This window comes from Scylla paramamosain, chromosome 8, assembly GCF_035594125.1.
Source record: "Scylla paramamosain isolate STU-SP2022 chromosome 8, ASM3559412v1, whole genome shotgun sequence".
NCBI classification, from domain to species: Eukaryota; Metazoa; Arthropoda; class Malacostraca; order Decapoda; family Portunidae; genus Scylla; species Scylla paramamosain.
In genome coordinates, this window is record NC_087158.1 from 18,152,040 (window position 1) to 18,179,539 (window position 27,500).

At 39.9% G+C, this 27,500-nt stretch overlaps 1 protein-coding gene across 5 annotated transcripts in view; it reads left to right on the top strand.

Moving 5' to 3' along the window:
• LOC135102894 (uncharacterized) overlaps positions 1–27,500 on the top strand; it is a 76,013-nt gene that overhangs the window by 19,854 nt on the left and 28,659 nt on the right. For 2 of the 5 annotated variants that reach the window (XM_064008517.1, XM_064008519.1), the window contains exons 1-2: positions 24,467–24,620; positions 26,078–26,549. The exons of 1 other annotated variant lie outside the window; for it this stretch is intronic. In XM_064008517.1, coding sequence (XP_063864587.1) covers positions 26,284–26,549 — 266 coding nt within the window. In that variant the 5' untranslated portion in view covers positions 24,467–24,620; positions 26,078–26,283. Of the gene's footprint in view, positions 1–24,466; positions 24,621–25,963; positions 26,550–27,500 lie in introns of those variants that run through there. 2 more of the 5 variants (XM_064008518.1, XM_064008521.1) reach the window with 2 other exon arrangements.

Here is a 27,500-nt window from a genome sequence, read left to right on the forward strand (position 1 = left end):
AGAAAGAAACTGAAGACAGTTAGTTACAGGGGAGTTGATGAGACGATCCCATGCTTTTGATCCCAACCTGTTTAAGAGAGTTGTGTAAGTGGACCCTCCCCTACCCACCATACATACGTGATGCATACAAGGGCAGCTAAGGTCCCTGTAAGAGTTATCAGCTTGGGTGCTGAGGAAAACTGGTGGAGTCTGTTCTTTCTCTGATATTAGGCTACGTTCTTGTCAGGCTTTGAGTTGACCAGGGTTGAACTGACCATGAGGTAACCGGGATTGACTTGACTGGAACTGAGTTACCCTGACCATGGGTTGAATTGACTAAGGATTGAGTTGGCTGAGGATGAGTTGAGCAATGGTTGAACTAACCTTTCACCATAAATGGCAGGTTTCCTTCAACGTAGAAAGATGCAAAGTTATACATACTGGTAATGAGAATAGAAATTTTTAACACCAAATGCGCGGTCAAAGGCTCATTAACGTTAAACAGGAAAAAGACCTGCAAGTAATCATAAAGAGAAACCTAAGTGCTGTAGGAACGAGCAATGTGTAGCAACTAATGAAAAAACAAATATGTTAGGTTTTATATTAAGAAATATTGATTACAAATCGCCGTAAGTAATTAAAAGATTGTATATAGTGATTGTGAAACGACTCCTGGAATACAGTTCTGGTCACGCATTTACATGAAGGATCAAAACATACTAAGAAGAGTACAGCGATAAACAACAAAAATCCCTTCGAAGAAAGACTAAAGTGGTTAGACGTGTTCTCTTTCAAAAAGCAAAGGATAAGAAGTTTTGAACATTTTAAATGGACTTGATTAAGTAAATGATGAAGGATTATCCCAAAGAAATCACATGACAGTCACAAGAGATAACAACATGAAACTGAAAGAGCGAAGACGCAACAAAGACATTGGTAAAGCATGATTACTTAACTTCTAAAGTGGAGCACATTCTGACTCTCTTCCCTTTTGCGGAGATCTCCATTCTTGGAGACTTCAATGTTCACCACCTGCCTTGGTTTTCCTCTCCCTTCACTGACCATCCTGATGAACTATCCTGATGAACTTTGCTGTTCTCCATGATCTAGAGCAATTGGTGCTACTCGTATTCTTGACCGTCTTGGAGATACGCCCAATATTCTTGACCTCTAACCTCTAATCTTTCTACTTATGTTGTTACCCTCTCTTCTCCGTTGGGCTCCTCCGATCACAATCTCATATCTGTATCTTGTCTTATCGCTCCAGTCCCTCCTCAGGATTCCTCTAAGATGAGATGCCTCTGGCGTTTTGCCTCTGCTAGTTGGGGGAACCTGAGGAGGTATTTTGCTGATTTTACTTGCAATGACTACTGCTTCCGTGACAGAGACCCGTCTCTGTGTGCCGAGAGCATAACAGAGGTGATAGTGTCTAGCATGGAGGCGTACATTCCTCGCTCTTTTTCTCGTCCTAAACCTTCCAAACCTTGGTTTAACCCAGCTTGTTCTCGTGCTATACGTGATAGAGAGGTGGCCTACAAAAGGCCACCTCTTAAGCCTTCCATCACCAGAATCTCATGCACTTTATATTTCTGCTCGGAACGATGCCAAGTCTGTTCCCCAACTAGCCAAAAACTCCTTCATTAATAGAAAGTGTCAAAATCTTTCAAGATCTAACTTCCCTCGTAATTTCTTACATCTAGCCAAAAACATCTCCAATAACTTTTCATTTTCTTTCCCTCCTTTATTTCAACCAGATGGCACCACTGCTATCACATCTATTTCTAAAGCTGAACTCTTCGCTCAAATCTTTGCTTAAAACTCTACCTTGAATTATTCAGGGCTTGTTCCTCCCTCTCCTCCACCCTCTGACTACTTCATGCTACCTATTAAAATTCTTCGCAATGATGTTTTCCATGCCCTCGCTGGCCTAAACCCTCGGAAGGCTTATGGACCTGATAGGGTCCCTCCTATTGTTCTCCGAAACTGCGCCTCCGTGCTTGCACCTTGCCTAGTCAAACTCTTTCAACTCTGCCTTTCCTTCTTGCTGGAAATTTGCCTACATTCAGCCTGTTCCTAAAAAAGGTGACCGTTCTGATCCCTCAAACTACCCTCCTATTGTTTTAATTTCCTGGCTATCTAAAGTTTTTTAATCTATCCTCAACAGGAAAATTCTTAAACTTCTATCACATCACAACCTTCCATTTTATCGCCAGTAAGGGTTCCATCAAGGCCGCTCTACTGGTGATCTTCAGGCTTTCTTTACTGAGTCTTGGTCATTCTCTTTTAGAGATTTTGGTGAAACTTTTGCTGTTGCCTTGAACATATTAAAAGCTTTTGATAGAGTCTGGCACAAAGCTTTGATTTCCAAACTAACCTTCTACGGCTTCTGTCCTTCTCTCTGTAATTTAATCTCAAATTTCCTTTCTGACCGTTCTATTGCTGCTGTTTGTAGACGGTCACTGTTCTTCTCCTAAATCTATTAAAAGTGGTGTTCCTCAGGGTTCTGTCCTGTCACCACTCTCTTCCTATTATTCATCAGTGATCTAAACCAAACTTGTTCTATCCACTCCTACGCTGATGATACCACCTTGAACTTTTCCACGTCTTTTCACAGACGTCCAACCCTTCAGGAAGTAAACAGTTCACGCAGGTAAGCCAAAGAACGCCTGATTTCTGATCTCTCTAAAATTTCTTATTGGGGCAGAGCAAGCTTGGTATTGTTCAGTGCCTCAAAAACTCAATTCCTCCATCTGTCAACTCGACACAACCTTTCAGACAACTCTTCTTCAATAACACTCAACTGTCCCCCTCATCTGCATTGAACATCCTCGATCTGTCCTTTTCTTATAATCTAAATTGAAAACTTCACATCTCATCCCTAGCTCAAACAGCTTCTATGAAGTTAGGTGTTCTGAGACGTCTCCGCCAGTTTTTCTCATCCCCTTCCCCCCCCGGCTGCTAACTCTGTGCAAGGGCCTTATCCGTCCATGTATGGAGTATGCTTCACATGTCTGGGGGGGTTCCACACATACCGCTCTTCTAGACAGGGTGGAATCAAAAACTTTTCGTCTCATGAACTCTCCTCTAACTGACTGTCTTCAGCCTCTTTCTCGTCGCCGCAATGTTGCATCTCTAGCTATCTTTTACCGATATTTTCATGCTAACTGCTCTTCTGATCTTGCTAACTGCATGCCTCCCCTCCTCCCGCGGCCTCGCTGCACAAGACTTTCTTCTTTCTCTCACCCTTATTCTGTCCACATATTTAATGCAAGAGTTAACCAGTATTCTGAATCATTCATCCCTTTCTTTGGTAAACTCTGGAATTCCCTGCCTGCTTCTGTATTTCCACCTTCCTATGACTTGAACTCCTTCAAGAGGGGGTTTTTAAGACACTTATCCTTCAATTTTTGACTACCGCTTTGGACCCTATTCGGGGACCGGCATCTCAATGGGCTTTTTTTTTTTTTTTATTATTAGATTTTTGTTGACCTTGGCCAGTGTCCCTCCTACATAAAATTTAAAAAAATGTATATTAATATTAGAACTATTGATCATGGAGCAAACTAGCAGCATCGGTTGTTAACACGAAAACTGTAGATAGTTTAAATCTCGATTAGATGAGCATTTCAGAGGACTTCACTAACATCTTGCGACAAGGTATCAACAAAATTTTATATATATATATATATATATATATATATATATATATATATATATATATATATATATATATATATATATATATATATATATATATATATATATATATATATATATATATATATATATATATATATATATATATATGTAAAATTTACGCTAGAAGTCACAGGTAAGTGAGAATCAAGTTTTAATGGTGTTGATCCCGCCTAAAAATATCCTTGGTATAAGCCGAGGGAAATAGTTCACACAACACAACAATCATGACAAATTCGCAAGAAAATGCAATGTAATTAGAAAATAATCTTAGCAAACACAAGAAAGTCATAAGATGTCTACACGAGTAACACTCAGCTGTGATATTCCCTTCAGAGCACATGATGGTCACTGTGAACTTTAATCCAAATGCAAACAGTGACAATTATCGACAGAAATTTTACAAACAACATAGAAGTCCCAATTCCTGAGATAATTCAGCATTTCGCCCCAGAAATCCACCTCATGAACCCCTTCATCCCTTTCTAGGAGGAAAATACAATTCTTCCCAAACTAAATCCAAATTCTGCACAAACTCATGAATAGGATTATACACCTGCAACATTGAACAGCCAGCAGCCAATTGCTCCAAAGACCAGCACACTAGGTGAGCGTGTGGTGATGCCAGGCGGTCGACATTTATCTAGATTTCTTGGCAATATAGGTGCACTAGTGAAAACTGGAAGCGTCACAAAACCAACATACCAACACGTCACATCATGTTATATGAAGACACGGCTTAACGTACGCAACTGTGGACGAATTTTATCTAGATCCACAAACACATTTGGGTATTGACGGCACCAGCAATGAATTGTGCTACGTGGCAAAAAAAAAAAAAAGAAAAAAAAAATTGGCGCGGAGGTAGGATACTAACAAGCGAAACCATAAATGTGTATTGTCATCTGGAAATACAATAATTTTAAATCATATATATATATATATATATATATATATATATATATATATATATATATATATATATATATATATATATATATATATATATATATATATATATATATATATATATATATATATATGTATATACACAAAAATAGGAAATAAATATAGGCCTCAACTAATTTAAATTCCGTGAAAGTTTCATGAAACATTCGCTCCAGGAAAAAACAAGTACTGTTCTTCATGCGGAAAAATGACAATATTGTGAACAGACTTGTCGATGTGTGTATCCTTTTGTTCATGATATTAACATCCATTTGTCCTGATTTAAATGTCAGGGAAGCATTTCGCACGCTACCCATCAGACTCTGGGATGGCTGCCATAACGTAATTGGGATGGCTCCCATAACGTAATCTAGCTTCCAATGGCTTCTCACAACATTACTGCCTTTGACCAGCGCAATATCTCCAATCTTAACACCTTCCCTCTCAACATACTATTTGTTTCCGACAATCAAGGTAGGAAAGAAATTACGGACCCATTTTTTGTTGTGGCACCATAAAATCAAAGCAGTCAATCAAAAGATCCATCTTTTTCCAGAATGAATTTATGACATATTTACGGAACATACTTGAAATTCTTCGAACACCTTTCACTGATCTTTATTTACCTATCTGTCTTGATTATTTTGATAAGCTCAAAAAGAAAATTACTTAAACATCTGTAACTTTACAGACCTATCTATCTCGACGTGAGTTTGAGTTCCATCAAAGGTTGTCCATTAGTGGTCTGCTATTTTACTTGGATCTTAGTCATCCTTTTGGGTATAAGTGAAAGCTTTGTTGTTATCTTGTACATCAAAACCTTCTATAAGGTTATCATAAGTCTTGAGTTTCCAAACTTTCCCTTATGGTTTATATCCTGATCTGTATTCACACCCCACTAATATTGTTATGATTTACATGCATTGATGCTATCATTTTACAAGCATATCAATAATAAAGGTGCACAGGGTTAAGTTTTATCACTTGCTCTTATTGTAATCGGTCGGTGAACTTAATCGAATTTAATCTCCTATGATAACGAGTCCTTACTAGTATTTTTATTTAATGACACTTCTCGAATAAACAGTCTTTCAACTAAATTTGCATAATTAACTCACGAAGAGGTGCTACTGAAGGTTCAACTTATGAAGAGTCGAAATCCATTTATCTCACACCTTAATTTGCTGTAACTGGCTGACTTTTTTTTTCTCACATAACGCTGCAATGTTGCGGTTTTTATATTTCTACAGCCTCATTGTCTGGTATTTTGCAGGATCAAAGTGGTATGGTAGTCAGGATGGGTAATAATGGTTCACCATGGTGCCTGACATTCACTTGGAAAAAAAGTAATTTCCTTCACAGACAAGTTGATAATACAGTCCAGGTTTATTATTTCTAATAACATTTCCACTATTTTTTTTTTTTTTTTTATCAACTGCCCATCATGTTTTTGTTTTTTTTCACTCAGGAGTCAAATGATGATTACACGATAATTCTTCGACTTTTTTTTTCATTTGGTATGCTCTCTCTCTCTCTCTCTCTCTCTCTCTCTCTCTCTCTCTCTCTCTCTCTCTCTCTCTCTCTCTCTCTCTCTCTCTCTCTCTTCTTTGATTAAATTTATTGCAGGTTTTATTTGCATAAGCTTGAGGGAAAGATATAGCAAATTTTCTATTAACGTATTGTTTGCGTTCTCCACAAACTGGTGGGATGAGAATACCTGACTTGATTGATTTATTGATTAATATCATGGTGCCGCAACAAAGGAGTCATAGTGGTCTGGAGTATGGCTGGCCATCACTGCCTTCCTGCAGTGTAACCTTTACACTGCAGGTGTAATGGTGCTTTACAAGACACCATTTAAGAAGGTTTAAGCTTTCACTGACTTGTAGATAGTGGGAGTTTCGTTGCCACGTTCTCCAGACGAAGCTCCAACTAATGACCTCACTTCACACTCATCAGGAAATTATTCATACAGGTGACATTACTTCGTATGAAACATTGTAAACAAAAAACAATCTCAGTCTCGCTCTGCTCTCGTAGTCGCAACGAATATAAAATTACATAAAATCAGTCGTAACGTAAACATAATTGCATATATTACAGTGTCTACAAGAAAGGAATAAGCAATAATGAATGTATGATTCAAGCAAACACGTTCCGAACAACCACAATAAAAAAAATCCTGGTACTCTCCTCTGTCTGACTCACTTTCTCCCATAAAGAATGTTGCACAGCTCTCCTGCTATTACTTTTTTTCCTCTTTATACACTCAAATAGAACCAAAAGACTGAACAGTAGTAAAAAAAGAAAAAAAGCGGGAGGACGAAATAAATGACGAAATAGTGAGTTAAAATAAGAGAAAAAATTAAGAAAAGAAACCATACAAGAGAGAGAGAGAGAGAGAGAGAGAGAGAGAGAGAGAGAGAGAGAGAGAGAGAGAGAGAGAGAGAGAGAGAGAGAGAAATTCGTATCACACAGGAACAAAGGTTCATTGACCGTTCACAAACCCGGCTACACCATCCTGGCGCATCACGTGACCTTCCCCACGACGCCCCCCCCCTTTCTCTCTCTCTCTCTCTCTCTCTCTCTCTCTCTCTCTCTCTCTCTCTCTCTCTCTCTCTCTCTCTTTCTCAGTTCTATGAATGTCTGGAAACTACTGAGGCGTGGCCCATCTTGGGAGGGGCACTGACGTAGTTCTTAATCATTAAATTGCGAATGGAAACTGCCACGAAATCTCTCAAACGTGACGAGATTCAAGTCATACAAAAGTAGCCACAGGAGGAGGCAGTAGGCACCTGCCGAAACGATAATTACTCTCAGTGAGGTCTAAAGCACTAAATCAGGGAATGCTGTGAACTTATCATTAAACCCAGCTGTGTCCTCGCTGAACGTTTCCCTTTGTGTCTCACAACACAAGGGGGCAGTCACAGCTTGCCCTCTAAAGACAACTCTTCCTCCACATAAAACTACAAGAACCTAATAACACACACACCCTTCACTAAAAATTTCAAAATTCATGGCAACTCCTACACCAGCCTCGGAGTCCCCATCTGGGGAGGGGACCACAAATGTCCCTAGATCGGACTGCCCTTCTGACTACGACCCTAAGTGTCTTGACACACCCCTCAACTTTTTCTTCATTAACTTCTGCAATATTCGTGGTCTAAGATCTAATTTTCAATCTGTAGTACACCACCTCTCCTCTTCTAAACCTCATCTTTTTTTACTCATTGAAACTCAGGTGTCTGAGGCAACTGACAGTAGCCCCTTTTCTGTTCCCTCCTACTTTCTCCATCTCATTTTCGATCCAAAGCTGGATGTTGAATTTATGTGCGCAATGACTTAACCTGTTCTCGTGCCCACGCTCTTGAATCTTCAGAGTTTTCCACCATCTGGCTACGACTACAGAGTCGCTCTCAAACTAAATTTATCTGTGCTATATATCTCTCACCCAACTCCTCTGACTATAAGAAATTCTTTGACTACTTAACTTCTAAAGTGGAACACAATCTGACTCTCTTCCCTTTTGCAGAGATTTCCATTCTTGGAGACTTCAATGTTCACCACCAGCTTTGCCTTTCCTCTCCCTTCACTGACCATCGTGATGAACTATCCTTCAACTTTGCTATCCTCCACGACCTACAGCAATTGGTTCAGCACCCTACTCGTATTCCTGACCGTCTTGGAGATACGCCCAACATTCTTGACCTTTTCCTGATCTCTAATCCTTCTGCTTTTGCTGTCACCCTCTCTTCTCCGATGGGCTCCTCCAACCACTATCTCATATCTGTATCTTGTCCTATCGCTCCAATCCCTCCGCAGAATCCCCTAAGTGAAGGTGCCTCTGGCGCTTTGCCTCTGCTAGTTGGGGGGACCTGAGGATGTATTTTGCTGATTTTCTTTGGAATGACTACTGCTTCCGTGTCAGAGACCCGTTTTTGTGTGCTGAGCGCATAACAGAGGTGATAGTGTCTGGCATGGAGGTGTACATTCCTCACTCTTTTTCTCGACCTAAACCTTCTAAACCTTGGTTTAACACAGCTTGTTCTCGTGCTATACATGATAGTGAGGTGGCCCACAAAAGGTACGTAAGCCTTCCATCACCAGAATCTCATGCACTTTATATTTCTGCCCGGAACCATGCCAAGTCTGTTCTCCAACTAGCCAAAAACTCCTTCATTAACAGAAAGTGTCAAAACCTTTCAAGATCTAACTCCCCTCGTGACTTCTGGCATCTAGCCAAAAATATCTCCAATAACTTTGCTTCTTCTTCTTTCCCTCCTCTATTTCAACCAGATGGCACCACTGCTACCACATCTATTTCTAAAGCTAAACTCTTCGCTCAAACCTTTACTAAAAACTCTACCTTGGACGATTCTGGGCTTGTTCCTCCCTCTCCTCAACCCTCTGACTACTTCATGCTACCTATTAAAATTCTTCGCAATGATGTTTTCCATGCCCTTGCTGGCTTAAACCCTCGGAAGACTTATGTACCTGATGGGGTCCCTCCTATTGTTCTCCGAAACTGTGCCTCCGTGCTTGCATCTTGCCTAGTCAAACTCTTTTAGGTCTGTCTGTCAACATCTACCTTTCCTTCTTGCTGGAAATTTACCTACATTCAGCCTGTTCCTAAAAAGGGTGACCGTTCTAATCCCTCAAACTACCGTCCTATTGCTTTAATTTCCTGCCTATCTAAAGTTTTTGAATCTATCCTCAACAGGAAGATTCTTAAACATCTATCACTTCACAACCTTCTATCTGATCGCCAGTATGGGTTCTGTCAAGGCCGCTGTACTGGTGATCTTCTGGCTTTCCTCACTGAGTCTTGGTAATCCTCTTTTAGAGACTTTGGTGAAACTTTTGTTCTCTCTGTAACTTCATCTCAAGTTTCTTTTCTGACCGTTCTATTGCTGCTGTGGTAGACGGTCACTGTTCTTCTCCTAAATCTATCAATAGTGGTGTTCCTCAGGGTTCTGTCCTGTCACCCACTCTCTTCTTATTATTCATCAATGATCTTCTAAACCAAACTTCTTTTCCTATCCACTCCTACGCTGATGATACCACCCTGCACTTTTCCACGTCTTTTCATAGACTTCCAACCCTTCAGGAGGTAAACATTTCACGCAGGGAAGCCACAGAACGCTAGACTTTTGGTCTTTCTAAAATTTCTGATTGGGGCAGAGAAACCTTGGTATTGTTCAATGCCTCAAAAACTCAATTCCTCCATCTATCAAATCGACACAACCTTCCAGACAACTATCCCCTCTTCTTCAATGACACTCAACTGTCCCCCTCTTCTTCACTGAACATCCTCGGTCTGTCCTTTACTTATAATCTGAACTGGAAACTTCACATCTCATTTCTAAGTAAAACAGCTTCTATGAAGTTAGGTGTTCTGAGATGTCTCTGCCAGTTTTTCTTACTCTCCCCCCTAGCTCCTAACTCTGCACAAGGGCCTTATCCGTCCATGTATGGAGTATACTTCACACGTCTGGGGGTTCCACTCATACTGCTCTTCTAGACTGGGTGGAATCAAAAGCTTTTCGTCTCATCAACTCCTCTCCTCTAACTGACTGTTTTCAGCCTCTCTCTCATCGCCGCAATGTTGCATCTCTAGCTGTCTTCTACTGCTATTTTCATGCTAACTTCTCTTCTGATCTTGCTAACTGCATGCCTCCCCTCCTCCCGCGGCCTCGCTGCACAAGACTTTCTTCTTTCTCTCACCCCTATTCTGTCCACCTCTCTAATGCAAGAGTTATCCAGTATTCTGAGTCATTCATCCCTTTCTCTGGTAAACTCTGGAACTCCCTGCCTGCTTCTGTATTTTTACCTTTCTATGACTTGAATTATTTCAAGAGGGAGGTTTCAAAACACTTATCCTTCAATTTTTGACTACCGCTTTGGACTCTTTTATGGGACTGGCATCTCAGTGGGCTTTTTTTTTTTTATTGGATTTTTTTGCCCTTGGCTGGTGTCCCTCCTACATAAAAAGAAAAAAAAAACACGCATATTAAATTTTGTTTCGTGCTTTCTTCTTTAAGAACAAACATTTGCTATTATTTTCCAAATAGTGCGATTTACGCATGTAAAATATTCATGCTACTAACCCTTTCGAAAACCTTGAAAAATATGTTATAGTCATTATATATATATATATATATATATATATATATATATATATATATATATATATATATATATATATATATATATATATATATATATATATATATATATATATATATATATATATATATATATATATATATATATAATGTGTGTGTGTGTGTGTGTGTGTGTGTGTGTGTGTGTGTGTGTGTGTGTGTGTTTCTGTGTGTGTAAGATATAATGGCCAGAGTCCCACTTTCAGGCACGAAATTCTTTTTCAACGTCTGTCGCGCTTATAGTAATGTTGTGTTTTTTAATGTTTGTTCCATTTTTTCGTGATCGTTGTACTTTATATACAAAGCTGATATCTTATCAAACTTTACTATTTCATTAACTGTTTATGCATTATGTGGTGTAAGCTACTCATCTCGTACCCTCATGTTATTATAATACAGGTTTGATACGTGTCTAATTGAATCACCACCAACAACTACTTCCTAGTTTGACGGGCAGACAGCCGATGCTAGCTTTCCAATACTTTTCAAGGAATTAGTGCCTGCTGGAAACGTTGAAATGTTTTGGAATTATATTGTATTGCGTAACATTTCATTGTATGACACTTGTAACGACCTCAAAAATACCCAGTATGTAACGTGTTCCCTTCATCCTTCTCCTTTCTTTCCATCAATTCTAAAGCATTGATATGGAGTGTTTTGCTGCGATATATCAAGAAGATATTTTCAACAAAACTTCATGAATGCATTCACGAATACACACGTTAATAGTTATTATTTTCTAATGTACAAGAGAAGCACATCAAAGGCAGAAACAGTTAGAAAAAAATATCCTACCAATGAGAGTGTTCCCAGTACTGGTGTTGATGCTACATATCGCCATAAATTTTAATACCTGATGTGTTGTAGACTGCAGAAAACTCATATGCGTCTTTTTCTTCTCTCTCTCTCTCTCTCTCTCTCTCTCTCTCTCTCTCTCTCTCTCTCTCTCTCTCTCTCTCAAAATATTACACACATATTTTTATAATTCATTTCAGGTATATATCGTGGCTTACAATACGCTAACAAAAAAGTTATAAAGTTGAGTAGTAATGTTGACTTATACGACAAGGAATTAATATTTGTCGAGTTTAAGCACATCTATAAATATTTTTTCACCTATACTTTTATTTAAATATTCACAATGTTTGCCAGAAAAAGTATTGAAAGAAAAAAGTATGATTTTCGTCAAAGAGACTACGACTTCCAAGGGCAGAGGTCGCAGGGGCGAAGGAATAAATTGAGGCTTTAAAGAAGCTCATGATTTATGTCTGAAGTTATATATATATATATATATATATATATATATATATATATATATATATATATATATATATATATATATATATATATATATATATATAGGATCCATTTATTTTCTGATAAGCTAATGCGTATCTAAAGTACTATAATTTAGTTATAAAAGAAATAGTACTGTCTATATTTCACAATTATCAATTAATGTAACATTACTTTAATTTATTAGAAGTAGGATAGAAAAAATGGTCAGTAGGACTGAGGAGCTCTATTAGATTTCTTCCCTATGTGAACTCACACCTTCGTAAAGCCATAGATGTACGTGTCAAGTCAAGTTAGCCAGTTTATCTGCTGTTAAATGGTACGAGATGGAGTCTGGATCTTGGTCGGCTCCAGTGCTCCCCGCTGCCAGGCATATAAACGTTTGGGAACACATTTCGCAATGACTCGCAATGCATGTGTTGTGGCTGACTGCAAATCAGACTCTAGAGCAGTGGTTCTTGACATGGGTTTGTCTCAGGGGTTTGGTGTTGTGTGTGCGTGCTTCATTTTGTGCACTATTTTATTTTTCCAACTACGAAGGGTTCGGTGAATGCACGTATGTTGAAACTTGCGGGGTTCTGTACCTCCAACAAGGTTAAGAACTACTGCTATAGAGAAACAAGAATAAAATTAAAGGGTGCTAATAATATCAGAGGATGAGTTAAATTTCCATCTGTAAAGAATTAATCGAAAAGGAGAGAAACATGTTTTATTTTGGTTCTGTAGTTTCTCGTACCAATCCCCAAAGCGAGGTCGAAAAGGATCATCGAAAATTGGAGGTTAAATGCTATGGAATGAGTGAGGGAGAGAGAGCGAGGTATCACTCCCATGTCCCTTATCCTGGACAGATAAAGGGATGAGAGATGGCAGGAAGGGAGGTTTGAGACCAGACTAAAGAGGAACGGAGAGGAAAGAAGCAGTAGGAGGAAGTGATGTGTTGTGAAGTAAAGGAAAGAAGGGACTTCGTAACAGGGGAGATACATGGGAGAGTACATGGGCCAAGTAAGTGGAGGAAGAGTGAAGGAGGAAGATGAGAATACGAGAATAAAATAGAGAATAAATGTAATAACAATAATAATAATAATAATAATAATAATAATAATAATAATTATTATTATTATTATTATTATTATTATTATTATTATTATTATTATTATTATTATTATTACTATTATTATTATTATTGTTGTTGTTGTTGTTGTTGTTGTTGTTGTTGTTGTTGTTGAACCCTACCCATTGAACCTACCCATTATACTGAACGCTTCGTTTGCTGCCAAGACATCTCGGGTCATGATCACTGAAGGTCAAGGATGAACTGGTCTATCTTGGTAGCCCGGGTAGTCTTTTGAGGATGTCATTATGGTGCACTTTGACTTTGTCAATTGTGGTTACTCGGTAGCTAGACCACAACGAGTTGCAGTATAAGGAGTAGCAGTGGCTCCTGAATAACTCCAACTTCACCTCCTGGATACAAAAAAAAAAAAAAAAACATTTTCTGAGCAGTGTGTTGCCCACCACACTGGTCTGCTTCCTTATGTTCTCATCATCAGTTATGTCCTTGGTTAGTATGTGCCCAAGATACTTGAAGGTGTCTACAAACTTGAGTGCACACTCAGTGAGTGTTGCTGCTGTCACGGGATTTACCTTGGAGTGTTTAGGTGGTATTACCATCCACTCCGTCATGGTAGTATTGTGCATGGTGTCATGCTGTACGGCACACACCTGGCACACGTCAATGAGGTCTTGCAGGGACAATGCATACACATTGTACAAGTAGGGAGATAAGATTCTCCCTGATGAATACCATCGGCTGTCTCAAAGGAGGGAGAAAGAATTGCCCCACTTGGCAATGAAATTTTGGCTGGTATACCAGAACATAAGTAAGCTGATGAGATCATTTGGACCACCTCTTATGAAGAATTTATTGAAAAGCTTCCAGTAGTTCACCCTGTCAAAAGCTTTACTGGCATCCAGAGACCAGAGGTAGACAGGTGAGCCTTTGGAAGCGTATCAACCAACGATATTCTTCATTGCCTGCACACTTAACTCAGGAATGGTAAGGAGTGAGAGAAAAATTGGAGGAGGGAGGAAGTAGTGGGAAATAAGTGTAACCTTTCCCTGTCTCGTGCTCCCTTTTGTCCTTCCCCATCTACCCCCTTCCCTGTTCCACTCCCTCCATCTCTCTGCCTCTTATACTTTCTTTTCCCAGTTACATCTACTTCCGTATTTTTTAAATACGAGAATATTATACCCTACATTTTTTTTTTTACTTTATTCTATTATTTATTAATATTCTATTTTTAATAATTCCCATATTTACTTTTTTTTTTTCCCTCTTCTCTCTTTCTCTCCTCTTTGGAGCTGTGTCACTGATGAACACAATCACAACCTTTTTTACTTACCTCTGTTGTCTGCTTCTTTCTTCTTTACCGTGGGTTCGAGGACAATGTTACACAGATTTTCGGCAATAATATTTTAACAATGCTTTAAACTACGATTGTATTTTGATAAAGAATGTTTGAGATTTCGAACTAATTGACATAGAAAATGGTTTGGTGCTTTGGCTAAAATATACAGACATACGTAATGAGGTTAGTTGGCATCCCTTTTCATATTGTGGCGTCGATGTGACGTGGTCCAGAAAACGCACTGCCTTTGTTATTTTTTAGTGAAATATTGCTAAAGATAAAGGGAAAAAGAAAGAGTGTGAAAGAAATCGCAGAGAACACTTTATCAACTGTGGCCAAATCTGTTTGGTATTGCTGGAATCATTGATCTTTTCGTTAGCACCCCACGGTGGGTAAAGAAATCTCCTGACGGCTTTCGTCACCTCTCTAGATAGCCATAGGTTATCCTATGACAGAAAATATTAAAAAAAAAAAATCAGGCAAATTATTGTTCCATAATACATTTAATGGTTAAGAACCACTAACTTTTACAAAGACATGTACTTCAGTATTCAGCGATACCCAGTAGAGACATGATTCGTGTATAATTGATGTAAAAAACATACTCAGCACACAATAATTTTTATTCAGCTTCACCATTCAACTACTACTACTACTAATATTACTACTACTACTACTACTACTACTGCTGCTACTACTACAACCACTACTACTACCACTACTACTACTACTACTACCACTACTAGGTACTACTACTACTACTACTACTACTACTACTACTACTACTACTACTACTACTACTACTACTACTACTACTGCTGCTGCTGCTGCTGCTGCTGCTGCTGCTGCTACTACTGCTGATGTTGCTGCTACTACTACCACTGCAGCTTTTACTTCTACTACTACTACTACTACTACCATTACTACTACTACTACTACTACTACTACTACTACTACTACTGCTGCTGTTGCTACTACTACTACTACTACTACTACTACTACTACGTCATAGTTACACGTCACAACCAGCCTTGCTACGTGTCCTTGTATATTTAACATCTAATTTTCAATCTGTAGAACACCATCTCTCCTCTACTAAACCTCATCTTATTTTCATCATTGAAACTCAGGTGTCTGAGGGAACTGACAGTAGCGCCTTTTCTGTTCCCTGCTACTTTCTCTATCCAAAGCTGGATGTTGCGTCTAAGTGCGCAACGATTTAACCTACGCTCTTGAATCTTACGAGTTTTCCATCATCTGGCTATGACTACAGTCACTCTCAAACTAAATTTATCTGTGCTGTATACCTCTCACCTAATTCCTCCGACTAAAAGTAATTTTTTTTGACTACTTAACTTCTAAAGTGGAGCACATTCTGACTTTTCCCTTTTGCGGATATCTCCATTCTTTGAGATTTCAATGTTCACCACCAGCTTTGGCTTTCCTCTCCCTTCTCTGACCATCCTGTTGAACTAGCCTTTAACTTTGCTATCCTCCACGACCTAGAGTAACTGGTGTAACGCCCTACTCGTATTCCTGACCATCTTGGAGATACGTTCAACATTCTTGACCTTTTCCTAACCTTTAATCCTGCATATGCTGTTACCCTATCTTCTTCGTTGGGTTCCTCCGATCACAATCTCATATCTGTATCTTGTCCTATCGTTCCAATCCCTCCTCAGGATTCCCCAAACCGGAGGTGCCTCTGGCGTATTGCCTCTGCTAATTGTGGGGACTAATTAGAGGGATCTGAGGAGGTATTTTGCTGATTTTCCTTGGAATGACTACTGCTTCCGTGTCAGAGACCCGTCTCCTTATTCTGAGCTCATAAAAGAGTTGATAGTGTTTGGCATGGAGGCGTAAATTCCTCACTCATTCTCTCGATCTAAACCTTCCAAACCTTGGTTTACTCAGCCTGTTCTAGTGCTATACATGATAGAGAGGTGGCCCACAAAGGGTACTTAAGCCTTCCATCATCTGAATCTCATGCACTTTATATATCTACCCGGAATCATGCCAAGTCTTTTCTCCAACTAGCCAAAAAACTCCTTCATTAATAGAAAGTGTCAAAATCTTTCGAGATCAAACTCCCCTCATGACTTCTGGGACCTAGCCAAAAACTTTGCTTCTTCATCTTTCCTTCCTTTATTTCTACCTGATGGCACCACTGCCATCTCATCTATTCCTAAAGTTAAATTTTTTGGACAAATCTTTGCTAAAATTCTTCCTTGGGTGATTCAGGGCTTCTTCCTCCCTCTCCTCCACCCATTGACTACTTCATACTACCCATTAAAACTCTTCTCAGTGATGTTTCCCATGCCCTCGCTGGCCTAAACCCTTGGAAGGCTTATAGATCTAATGGGGTCCTATTGTTCTCCGAAACTATGCTTCCGTGCTTGCACCTTATCTAGTCAAACTTCTTCAACTCTGTCTATCAACATCTACCTTTCCTTCTTGCTAGAAGTATGGCTACATTCAGTCTTTTCCTAAAAAGGATGACCGTTCTAATCCCTCAAACTACCGTCCTATTACTTTCATTTCCTACCTATCTAAACTTTTTTAATATATCCTCAACAGGAAAATTCTTAAACTTCTATCACTTCACAACCTTCCATCTTATCGCCAGTATGGGTTCCGTCAAGGCCGCTCTACTGGTGATCTTCAGGCTTTCCTTACTAAGTTTTGGTCATCCTCTTTTTAGAGATTTTGGTGAAACTTTTGCAGTTGCCTTAGACATATTAAAAGTTTTTGATAGAGTCTGGCACAAAGCTTTGATTTCCAAACTACGCTCCTACGGCTTCTGTCTTTCTCTCTGTAATTTAATCTCAAATTTCCTTTCTGACCGTTCTGTTGCTGCTGTGGTAGACGGTCACTGTTCTTCTCCTAAATCTATTAAAAGTAGTGTTCCTCAGGGTTCTGTCCTGTCACCTACTCTCTTCCTATTATTCATCAGTGATCTTCTAAACCAAACTTCTTGTCCTATCCACTTCTACGTTGATGATAGCACCCTGCACTTTTCCACGTCTTTATAGAGACGTCCAACCCTTCAGGAAGTACACAGTTCACGCAGGAAAGCCACAGAACACCTGACTTCTGATCCATCTAAAATTTACGATTGGGACAGAGTAAACTTGGTATTGTTCAGTGCCTCAAAAACTCAATTCCACCACCTATCAACTCGACACAACCTTTCAGACAACTATCCCCTCTTCTTTAATAACACTCAACTGTCCCCCTCTTCTTCACTGAACATTCTCGGACTGTCTTTTACTTATAATCTAAACTGGAAATTTTACATCTCATCTCTAGCTAAAACATGCTGAGTCGCTTCCGCAATTTTTCTCCTCCCCCACACCGGCTGCTAACGGTGTACAGGGGCCTTATCCGTCCATGTATGGCGTATGCTTCACAAGTATGAGAGGGGGGGCGGTTCCACTCATACCGCTATTTTAGACAGGGTAGAATCAAAAGCTTTTCATCTTATCAACTCTTCTCTAACTGACTGTCTTCAGCCTCTTTCTCATCGCCGCAATGTTGCATTTCTTGCCGCTCTTCTACCGCTATTTTCATGCTGATTGCTCTTTTGATCTTGCTAACTACATGCCTCCCCTACTCCCGCGGCCTCACTACACAAGACTTTTTTTTTTCTCTCATCCCTATTATGTCCACTTCTCTAATGCAAGAGTTAAACAGTATTCTCAGTCATCCATCCCTTTCCCTGGTAAACTCTGGAGCTCCCTGCCTGCTTTAATATTTCCTCCTCCCTATGACTCGAACTCTTTCAAGAGAAGTTTTCAAGACACTTCTTCTTCAATTTTCGATGGTACTTTTGACATCTCTTTTGGTACTGGTACCTCAGTGGAATTTTTCCTTTCTTTATGTTTCTCATAGCCAGTGACCATATTACGTAAAAAAAATAAATAAATAGAAAAAAAAAACGTGACATACCTCCCGAAAATAGACAGCAGGCCACCAACAAAAATTATAGTTGTAATATCACATGTCTGAATTTTGAGAACTAAGAGCCTAAGTGCAAATGCAAAAAAAGGATTTTCTTTTTTAATAATCAAAGCTCAATTAATCTACTAACCTTAATTTTATGGCACCATAACCTTAAATTAGATGTCACATTTTGACAAGTTACATATTATATAATACTCTAAGGAAATAGTTTTACAAATGCGTATTATATCATGATGAATTATTAAGGTCATTGCCCTTTTATTGTTGGTAGTTTGCCCTTTTCTCATCAACACGTCCAACAGCCCTCTTCTAGTGCTTCCTATCAGTCGCCCACAGCCACTTAAGATCACGGAGCGATAAGGAGTGTCGCTGTTGCGACATTTTACTGTCTTGCTGATATAGACTAGTGGTTCCCAACCTGGTGGCCATGGCCCACCGGGAAGCCATTTAGCAAAATGTTCGGGGCAATAAGCAAAGGCACAGCCATCTCCAAGATGGACTTGACACAGGCTTTTTGCAAATTGTATGATTTTTTATTACTCTCTAAGTATACAAATTCTATACGTGCATCACATTATAATAATAATAATAATAATAATAATAATAATAATAATAATAATAATAATAACAATAATAATTGTTATTATTATTATTATTATTATTATTATTATTATTATTATTATTATTATTATTATTATTATTATTATTATTACTGTTATTATTATTATTATCATCATCATCATCATCATCATCATTATCATTGTCATTATTATTCTATGTTTGTTATTAAAATGTTTGTTGTTGCTTATATTGTTGTCATCATTCTTGTCATATCAGTCAAGTGCGATACACAAGGTACTTGTTTAGCATTTTCCTCTGGTAGGTAACAATCTCGTTGACTAATTTAACAGAACTCTCGTTTTACAACACCTGTTAATCTCTCGTTCACGATGCCATTCTATTGTTTCTGTCATTTCCTCTCAATATCTACTGACCGTTTTAGTGCTGCAACTGTCGACTTTCACCAGCCTGCCAGAACATCCCTCGCGTCTTCTACTAATCCGTCCCCGTCCTCTCCCCTTTCTTGGTACATAGCTACACCATTCCTGCAAGAGGTATGAGTTAAACATGTGGAACAGCAATATGTTTTGTTTTCCCCACGACTGTTCCTGTTGGCCACTGGTGCTAAAATCGTGTTGGAAATAGGGTATCGTGGAGGGAGGAACATTTGGGAATAGGCGGGGACCAGGATTTGTATGGATGGATTGCAGATAATAAGCATAGCTCTGATCTCTCTCTCTTAGCCCTGATCTCCGCCTAAGAAAACAATGCACAGAGGCCAGAAATAAAGCAAATCTGGCTTCAAGATTAATTTTTAGGAGTTAAAAATAAAAAAAAAAACTGAAAGAGATATTAGTTATATTTGGCGCTGATCAGACCTCACCTAGATTATGTTATGCATTTCTGGTCCCCATATTACAGGAAGAGTATAGGTCTGTTAGAATCAGTACTAAGGAGAATGACTAAAAAAGGATACAGGGGTTGAGGGCTGTTCCTTACAAAACAAGAATGAAGCTTTTGAATTTATATTCCTTAGGTGTAGCTTAAGAGGACACCTAATAGAGTAGTACAGGGGATATAACAAAGGTGACATAAGCAAAATTTTCATGATCAGTAATCAGGATAGAACAAGAAATAACGATTGTAACTAACATAGGGTTCGATCATTAATGCTACTCCTTCATGATTAAATAAAATTTATTTTAAGACTAGTTACCATCGTTACCAACTATCATCTGGTAGGATATGTAAGCATGTGAGTTTGCTTCAGAACTGAATCTTCTTCAGTCATTTGCTGTCTGCATGGCGCACGGTTGCACCATGGACTGTGGGTCGTGGGAGGGGATTTGCTTTGGTTGGCGAGCAGCTATAAGACTGTAAATGCTTTTGTTATAAGTAATGAGTGTTAATTAATGATCTTTCATTCGTGGCAACGAGGTGGATTCATTGTGGAAAAACTGAATATGGTACATTTTATAGATAGTTTTATAAACATTGTTGCACTGTATATGGATTCCAGAATGCTTGACATTAATGGCGTGATTATTTAAGGAATAAAATAGAATCCACAATTGAATAAGAAGCTAAGACTGCATTTTTTTTTTTTTTTATGTGGGTGGTGTACTGATGTATTATGGGTGGTACATGATCATGATAGAATTGTTTCTTTTCTTAAAGATTAATTGATATTATATTTTTTATGAGTATTACTAAAAGGAGTGAAAATTCACAGGTTGAAACATATATAGGTAATGAAGATTGCACCAGAAGAGCGTTTGTATATACTGTGTATATACAAACAGCAGTTACCAAGTAACGATGTCACTGCAGTCTTTCTATCATGCAAGTGTCAGTGTAATAAACATAAAGAATAACGCCTCTGAGAACATTTCTTTCATTAATTATCTCTGCAACCTGTCTTTATTAAAACATTAATAGGGAGTTGTGCGGCAGGCGCATCACAACCAGTGACACGTGTAGAGTCTAGCGGATGTGCGTCTCACAGGAACAAGAATAAGGGGAATTTTAAGTCTTATGAGATGTCGAATATCACATTGTTGAGGGGAAAAAAAATGTAATTTCATGTTATACATAAATATTTGAAAGAAATCTCGATGTATATACATTTACATACATAAACCATTGTGCTTCACAAATCCGAAGTTCCAAATCCAATTTGTCACTTACGTTATCTTAGAGGAGACAGGTAAGTGCGGGAGGTGTTTCATCGATTCCATGACAGCCACACCCACCGCTTCACTTGAACACTCCACCATAATATTGCACGATGTGGCAGCCACACCTAACACCTCACTAATTCACAACCTCTCATGTCCGAAATGAAGGAAGCAGGAAGGAATACTGAAAGAAATCGAGTTTCATTAGTAAACCTTGTTATGTTCGTCGCCGCCCCGCCCACCCCAAGAAACTTGTTCATCCACCATCCCTGTTCGTAATCTCATCTTCACATCCCTTTTGCGGTCAAAGGAAAAAGTGAGAACGTCTAATAGTTACTTCTCGTTTAACAGTTTTCTTAATAGCCACCACATATGCCCATGTTTTCAGGCGCACTTATAAGTAAAGAATATGATTATGGCAAGTGCGTGCCATTCTTTTGTAGGTTAAGTGAGTTCATGCTGAATTGTCAAAGAGAATCTGTTAATTGTGCTTTGATAACATATTCAGTTACAGTCTGGTCAGTGGCTTTAATTGTGTATGCTACTCTATGGTGTAAGTTGACGCTTGTGTGTGTGTGTGTGTGTGTGTGTGTGTGTGTGTGTGTGTGTGTGTTCAGGACAGTGAATTGGGAAATGAGAAATAGTACTAAAGTTACGAAGGAAAGGGTAGGGAAAAATAGGTTGAGCAAGAGCTGAGGCGAGAGTTGCTATCGTAGTGTCACGGTTGGAGCAAGGGACTCTCTCTAGTCACAGTCTAGTGGGAAATGCAGCCCTCGTGTTGCGTGGAGTTGGATGCGTTGACTGTGGTGGCGACTGGTGAAGGACGAGCTGAGAGGTGGGCGTGATCTGAACGAGGCACTGGTAGTGCTGGCAGCGTTGGCAGCAGCAGCAGCAGCAACAGCGCACACTTGGGGAGTCTCAAATATAGGTCAGCGTGCGACGTCCAAAACATTGCTCCAACACCTTGTTTGCCTGCTCTCTCTCTCTCTCTCTCTCTCTCTCTCTCTCTCTCTCTCTCTCTCTCTCTCTCTCTCTCTCTCTCTCTCTTCTAAATTTTATTCATAATCACAACTGCCTTAACCAACGAACGAATTCATAGTCACAACTGCCTTAACCAACGAACGACAGACCATCCAGTATATTAGATCGTATAGCGATGCCATTAATATCGCAACAAAACAATGAATATGTGCAAGGGAAGAGCGATCGAGGTAGGGGGTAAACTGTAGGAAAAGATAACACAGAGAAGAGGGAGGGAAGGGAGTTAGTCGAGAGGTGAGTGGGGCCCGACGGTGGCAGGGAGGGAGGGAGGGGGATTACCAGTCAGCGGTCATTGAACCCTGTAGGTCTGCGGCTTGTGTGTTTCGCTCTGTTGTTGCCAAGTCGGCAATAATCTTCACTTCTACTGCTCGTGCCTCCCTGTCTCACGTTCTCGTTTCCATTCCATAATCTAAGCCGTGTATTTCAAAGACGGGAGTGTAATCCTAAAAATAACTATATATTTGTGAATCGATAACCTCCCCCCACCCAACACACACACACACACACACACTCTCTCTCTCTCTCTCTCTCTCTCTCTCTCTCTCTCTCTCTCTCTCTCTCTCTCTCTCTCCACACACACACACACGTTCTATCTATCTATGTCGAACAGCCAGTGTACATATATAGTGTCTACAATCCTCAGTCTCGTCTTGGTTGACATCCGCTGCTCCCTGTATAACGAAACGCAAAACGCCGACACGTGTCATCATACAGTTACACTCAAGCTTGTGTGTGTATAGTGGCAAGGGTAGTTGTATTAAGAGAGAGAGAGAGAGAGAGAGAGAGAGAGAGAGAGAGAGATATTATGGTATTTTTGTACTCCATCCTAAACGTGCTTTGACATACCTTGATTGTTGCTGACTCTCTCTCTCTCTCTCTCTCTCTCTCTCTCTCTCCTCTCTCTCTCTCTCTCTCTCTCTCTCTCTCTCTCTCTCTCTCTCTCTCTCTCTATCTCTCTCTCTCTCTCTCTCTCTCTCTCTCTCTCTCTCTCTCTCTCTCTATCTCTCTCTCTCTCTCTCTCTCTCTCTCTCTCTCTCTCTCTCTCTCTCTCTCTCTCTCTCTCTCTCTCTCTCGTGTCCTCGTCTCCCTTTTACCCCACCACTCTCACCTCAATCTTTTAGTTCATTACCACCTTTGTACTCCATGCACTTTCTTACTAACGTCTAAAACATTACACAGAGCCTCATCCATTACCATGTTCCAACTTGCTTATTTATTCAAAACGTTGACTTTCTCATGAACGCTTTTACTTTCTTGTTAAGCTTTACTTTTCCTTTCCCATCACAATATATTGTTCTTAATAGGAGTTTTATTTTTCCTTACCTTGATTTATTTCTCCTTCATATTCAAAGGTCGCCAGATTTTGCAGCGAACGTTGTGGAAGTGTTAAGAAGGTTTACGGAGTGTTGTGTTGTGTTGTTGTTGCTTTGTTAGATCATACTTATTCCTCAGAGCAAGAAAGTGATCTCTATCTGTTGTCTTTTTTTTTTTTTTTTCGTTGATATTCTCTCTCTCTCTCTCTCTCTCTCTCTCTCTCTCTCTCTCTCTCTCTCTCTCTCTCTCTCTCTCTCTCTCTCTCTCTCTCTCACACACACACACACACACACACACACACACACACACACACACACGTAGCGCACATATGGCTAGCGTAGCTTTCAGCGTGCAATGACCTTTAACTAAAAGCGATAACTGTCCATAGAAGTAACTCTCTATTCTACTCCAGCGATGAAAAATTGCTCTGTTCAGGAACACAGGTGAGTTGTGCCCCAACTGAATTCCTGCTTGGGTAATACCTTGAATTTAACCTTATGATATTAAGTATTTCATCCTTCTAAGCGCGTACTTTTCTCCTCCGGTCATTGTACTCGCCCGCTTCACGCTGCAGGGAGTGGAGACGAGGAATACCTGCTCCAAGGTAACACTGTCAGGCTCATCTCGGCTTGTCCTCATGCCCGTTTTTTTTTTTTTTTTTTTTCAGACCCGCAATTGTGCATCTAGGTTATCGAGGTCAGGATGTTGAATAATGGGGCAGGGTCGGGACGCAGCTCAGCCTAAGATATATGATTGTGTGGCCATTCTTAAGCAGTTACTCGTATTTTTTTCTTGGATATAGAGAATTCAGTCCTTGAGGAATATTCAAGATTTTACGCTGTTATGTAGAAACTGTAGAAGATGAGGTAAGTTCGGGGTAGTGGGTGGGGCCTCCACGGTGGGCGGTGCCTGGTTCTCTCACACACGTGGTTGGGCGTCGCTCGGCGCGGGGGGTCTACAGACCGAAGCTGCTGCAAACCCACACGCTAGTCAGCGTTGAGCGGTGATCGTGTCGTAACGTGCTTTCGCAGTGCTCTGTTTTACCTCGAAGTTGACAGGACTGAGTGGCAGAGGTAACTCGTCCATGTTTGTCTGATACACACTGGTTTCTCCCTCTACTCCACCTGTTTTCACCAGGTGTGGAAAGGAGTTGTATTAAAAACAAAGTAGAACGATTTCAGCGAAAAAGAACCATATTGCTGATGCAAGATTTTTATATAGAAATAGCTCTTGAGGAAATTTGTATAAATGCTGCAAGTGAAAGATATGAAGTGGACCACAGGAATACTACCGACAACAAAGAAGTTTTATCTTTATTTATTTATTTATTTATTTATTTGTTTATTTATTTATTTATTTATTTATTTTTCCTGACTTGTACCCAACACTTAGTCGGCGGCATGGCGACAGGTTGTCAAGTATAAGTTGTATCTAACGTTTAGCGCCTCTTACAACAACGATGTTATGCTTCGCCATTTCCTTAGGAAACAGCGTCAGTGGTCTATCTGTATCATGGAGGGTAACAATAAGGGCTCTGTAAGGCAACGAGACTCCAGTAGATGGCCATGCTTTAATTCAGTTACTAATCCGCAGAACAGAACCGAGGGCTATTATTGCCACTTTTTTTTTTTTCTTTTTTTAATATTATCATCTTGCTTACAGTCTGAACGATATATACAGTTATAAAAATAGGTGGCAGGCGCAAGAAATAACATTTGTTCATTGATTGTTCCGTAAAATTGCAATTTTGTTTGATAGAAGTCTTAAGCAAATTTTCATTGAGCTCATGACCAGGAATTTTCAATAGTTAATACACATTTATTTGTGAAGGATTTGTCATGTGAGTCGGAGCCTCTGGGATTGGAGTGGACTGATAAGAGATCAATGCCCACCACCATCTTATCATTTGTCAGCCTTATGATAATTATAGAAACATAAGTGGAATCCATTTGGATAGTGTCTTAGTTCATAAAAAATGTCGCATTTAAAGAAAAACTTTAAGAACCCCTGTCCTCAAAGGCATTGCAGAGCTTGCTTGCCCAGGAGACATTGAATGTGTCTAACATATATTTTATACATTGCTACAGTCTTGAACTGTAGTTGAGAGTGATGCATTCGTGTTTGTGACCGTGGAATATTGTCACGTAATGGCCGTCCCTGAAGAAGAAAGAGATCATCGTTGTTCTCCACCTCCATTAAAACTCGATCTCTGAGTTAGATAACTGTCATATACGACATTGAATGTCATTCCCTCAACACAGGCATAAGTGTCTCGTGTAACATCAACAGGTGACAGGAAAGGTGCCTTTGAAATACTTCCTACGACACCATATTAAGATTAATGCTTTAATACTCATAGGAAGATCTATTCTTCTAACATGCACTCATAGTCAAAAAGAGGTTATAATTACTACAGGCCGTGGCATCTGACGCGATTGTCACTGCAGAGTTTCCAACACTAAGCACTGTACTATTCACTACTTAAATTTGTTTCTTAAAAACGAAAATTAATTTAAATGAGTCTTTAAAGATGACTGCAGCGTAGAAAACAAGGCCCTGAAACTTGACATTGCGGAATTGTGTGCTGGCGTGACGCCATCGTGTGCTCGTGTGCGCAACACCAAGGCGCCGTAATGTGTTCGTGATAAGACGAAGTGAGAGGTGAGAGCCAGGTGAGAAGACTTCCCCCACTCCCCCTCTGATGGGAGGAGAGAAACAGGAGACCTTTGTGCCAAGATGGACTCCATTTGGTCCACCCGGCGATACGCTCCCGTCACGGTGGACATCGATCTCATAACACTTAAGGGAAAGAAAATTTTGAAGGCAGCATCAGAAAAGACGAAGAAAACAAAGTTGTCCCAGCAGCAACAGCAACAACAACAGCAACAGCAAGACGTCTTGCAGCCTCTTCAGAATCCCAACTCACACCTTCAACCACAAATGGATTCTTCAGAAGGGGAACCCCTCAAGCAGAGTGGCGGAGAGCTACCCACCATTGCCCCGTAAGTGTGTGTGTGTGTGTGTGTGTGTGTGTGTGTGTATACTTTGTTATGAACATATAACAAGGGATGTGGCGACTCCACCGGTTAGTATGGTTTGCAATACCTGTGGTGCTGTCAGATGGAGTGGTCAACCATGTAGCTTATCCCGTGACAAAGTATCTCTTGATTGATGGATATGAAATATGAATACTGAAAGTATTCATATTTCTTAACATCAACTAAGGAGTCTTTGAAGTTTCAGTTGCTAGATTTATCATGTTCCTACGCCTCAAAGACTAGCTGCACACATGAACGCCACCTTCAGCAACCTTCGAACGCAGGCGTTTCCGATATTTTGCATCATCTCTCTCCCACCATCACTGCAGGCCATGCTGATTCGTCGCAAGATATGAAGTCAGGAGAGCCCAGATCACATTGAAGGGGACCCCTCGGCCGATCAATCGGTCAGGGAACTTGATGTTCAGGAAATCCCTCACTAGCCTGCAGAGTGGGGAGGCGGATATTTTTTTTTTTTATATCCGAAACGCAACTCCTCATCAAAGGTAGTGGCACAACAGACTCCTCCAGCATTTTCAGGTAATTTTCCCCTGCAACGGTGGTCGTGTTCCCTGATGCATCGCAGAAGAAGAATGGTTCAACCAGCCCAGTGGTAGACATGACACCGAGCCACCAGCTTGTAGGAGTCTCGGTTATGCTCGAGAATGGCTGGTAGGTTTGATTTTATTCGACAGCTGTGTCGGTTTACCCGACAAAAGTGAAAAATCTACTCGTCTCTGAACCATAATTTCTCCAGGAGTTGAGGATCATTTTGATGATGGTGGAGGAATGTTTCAAAGACTTTCATATGAGCATCATAATCTTCCTCTTGAAGCGTTTGATCAACCTGAAATCGCTAAGCATAGAGCATTATCACTCCCTGAAATATTCGCTGAATGCTATCTGCATGCCTCA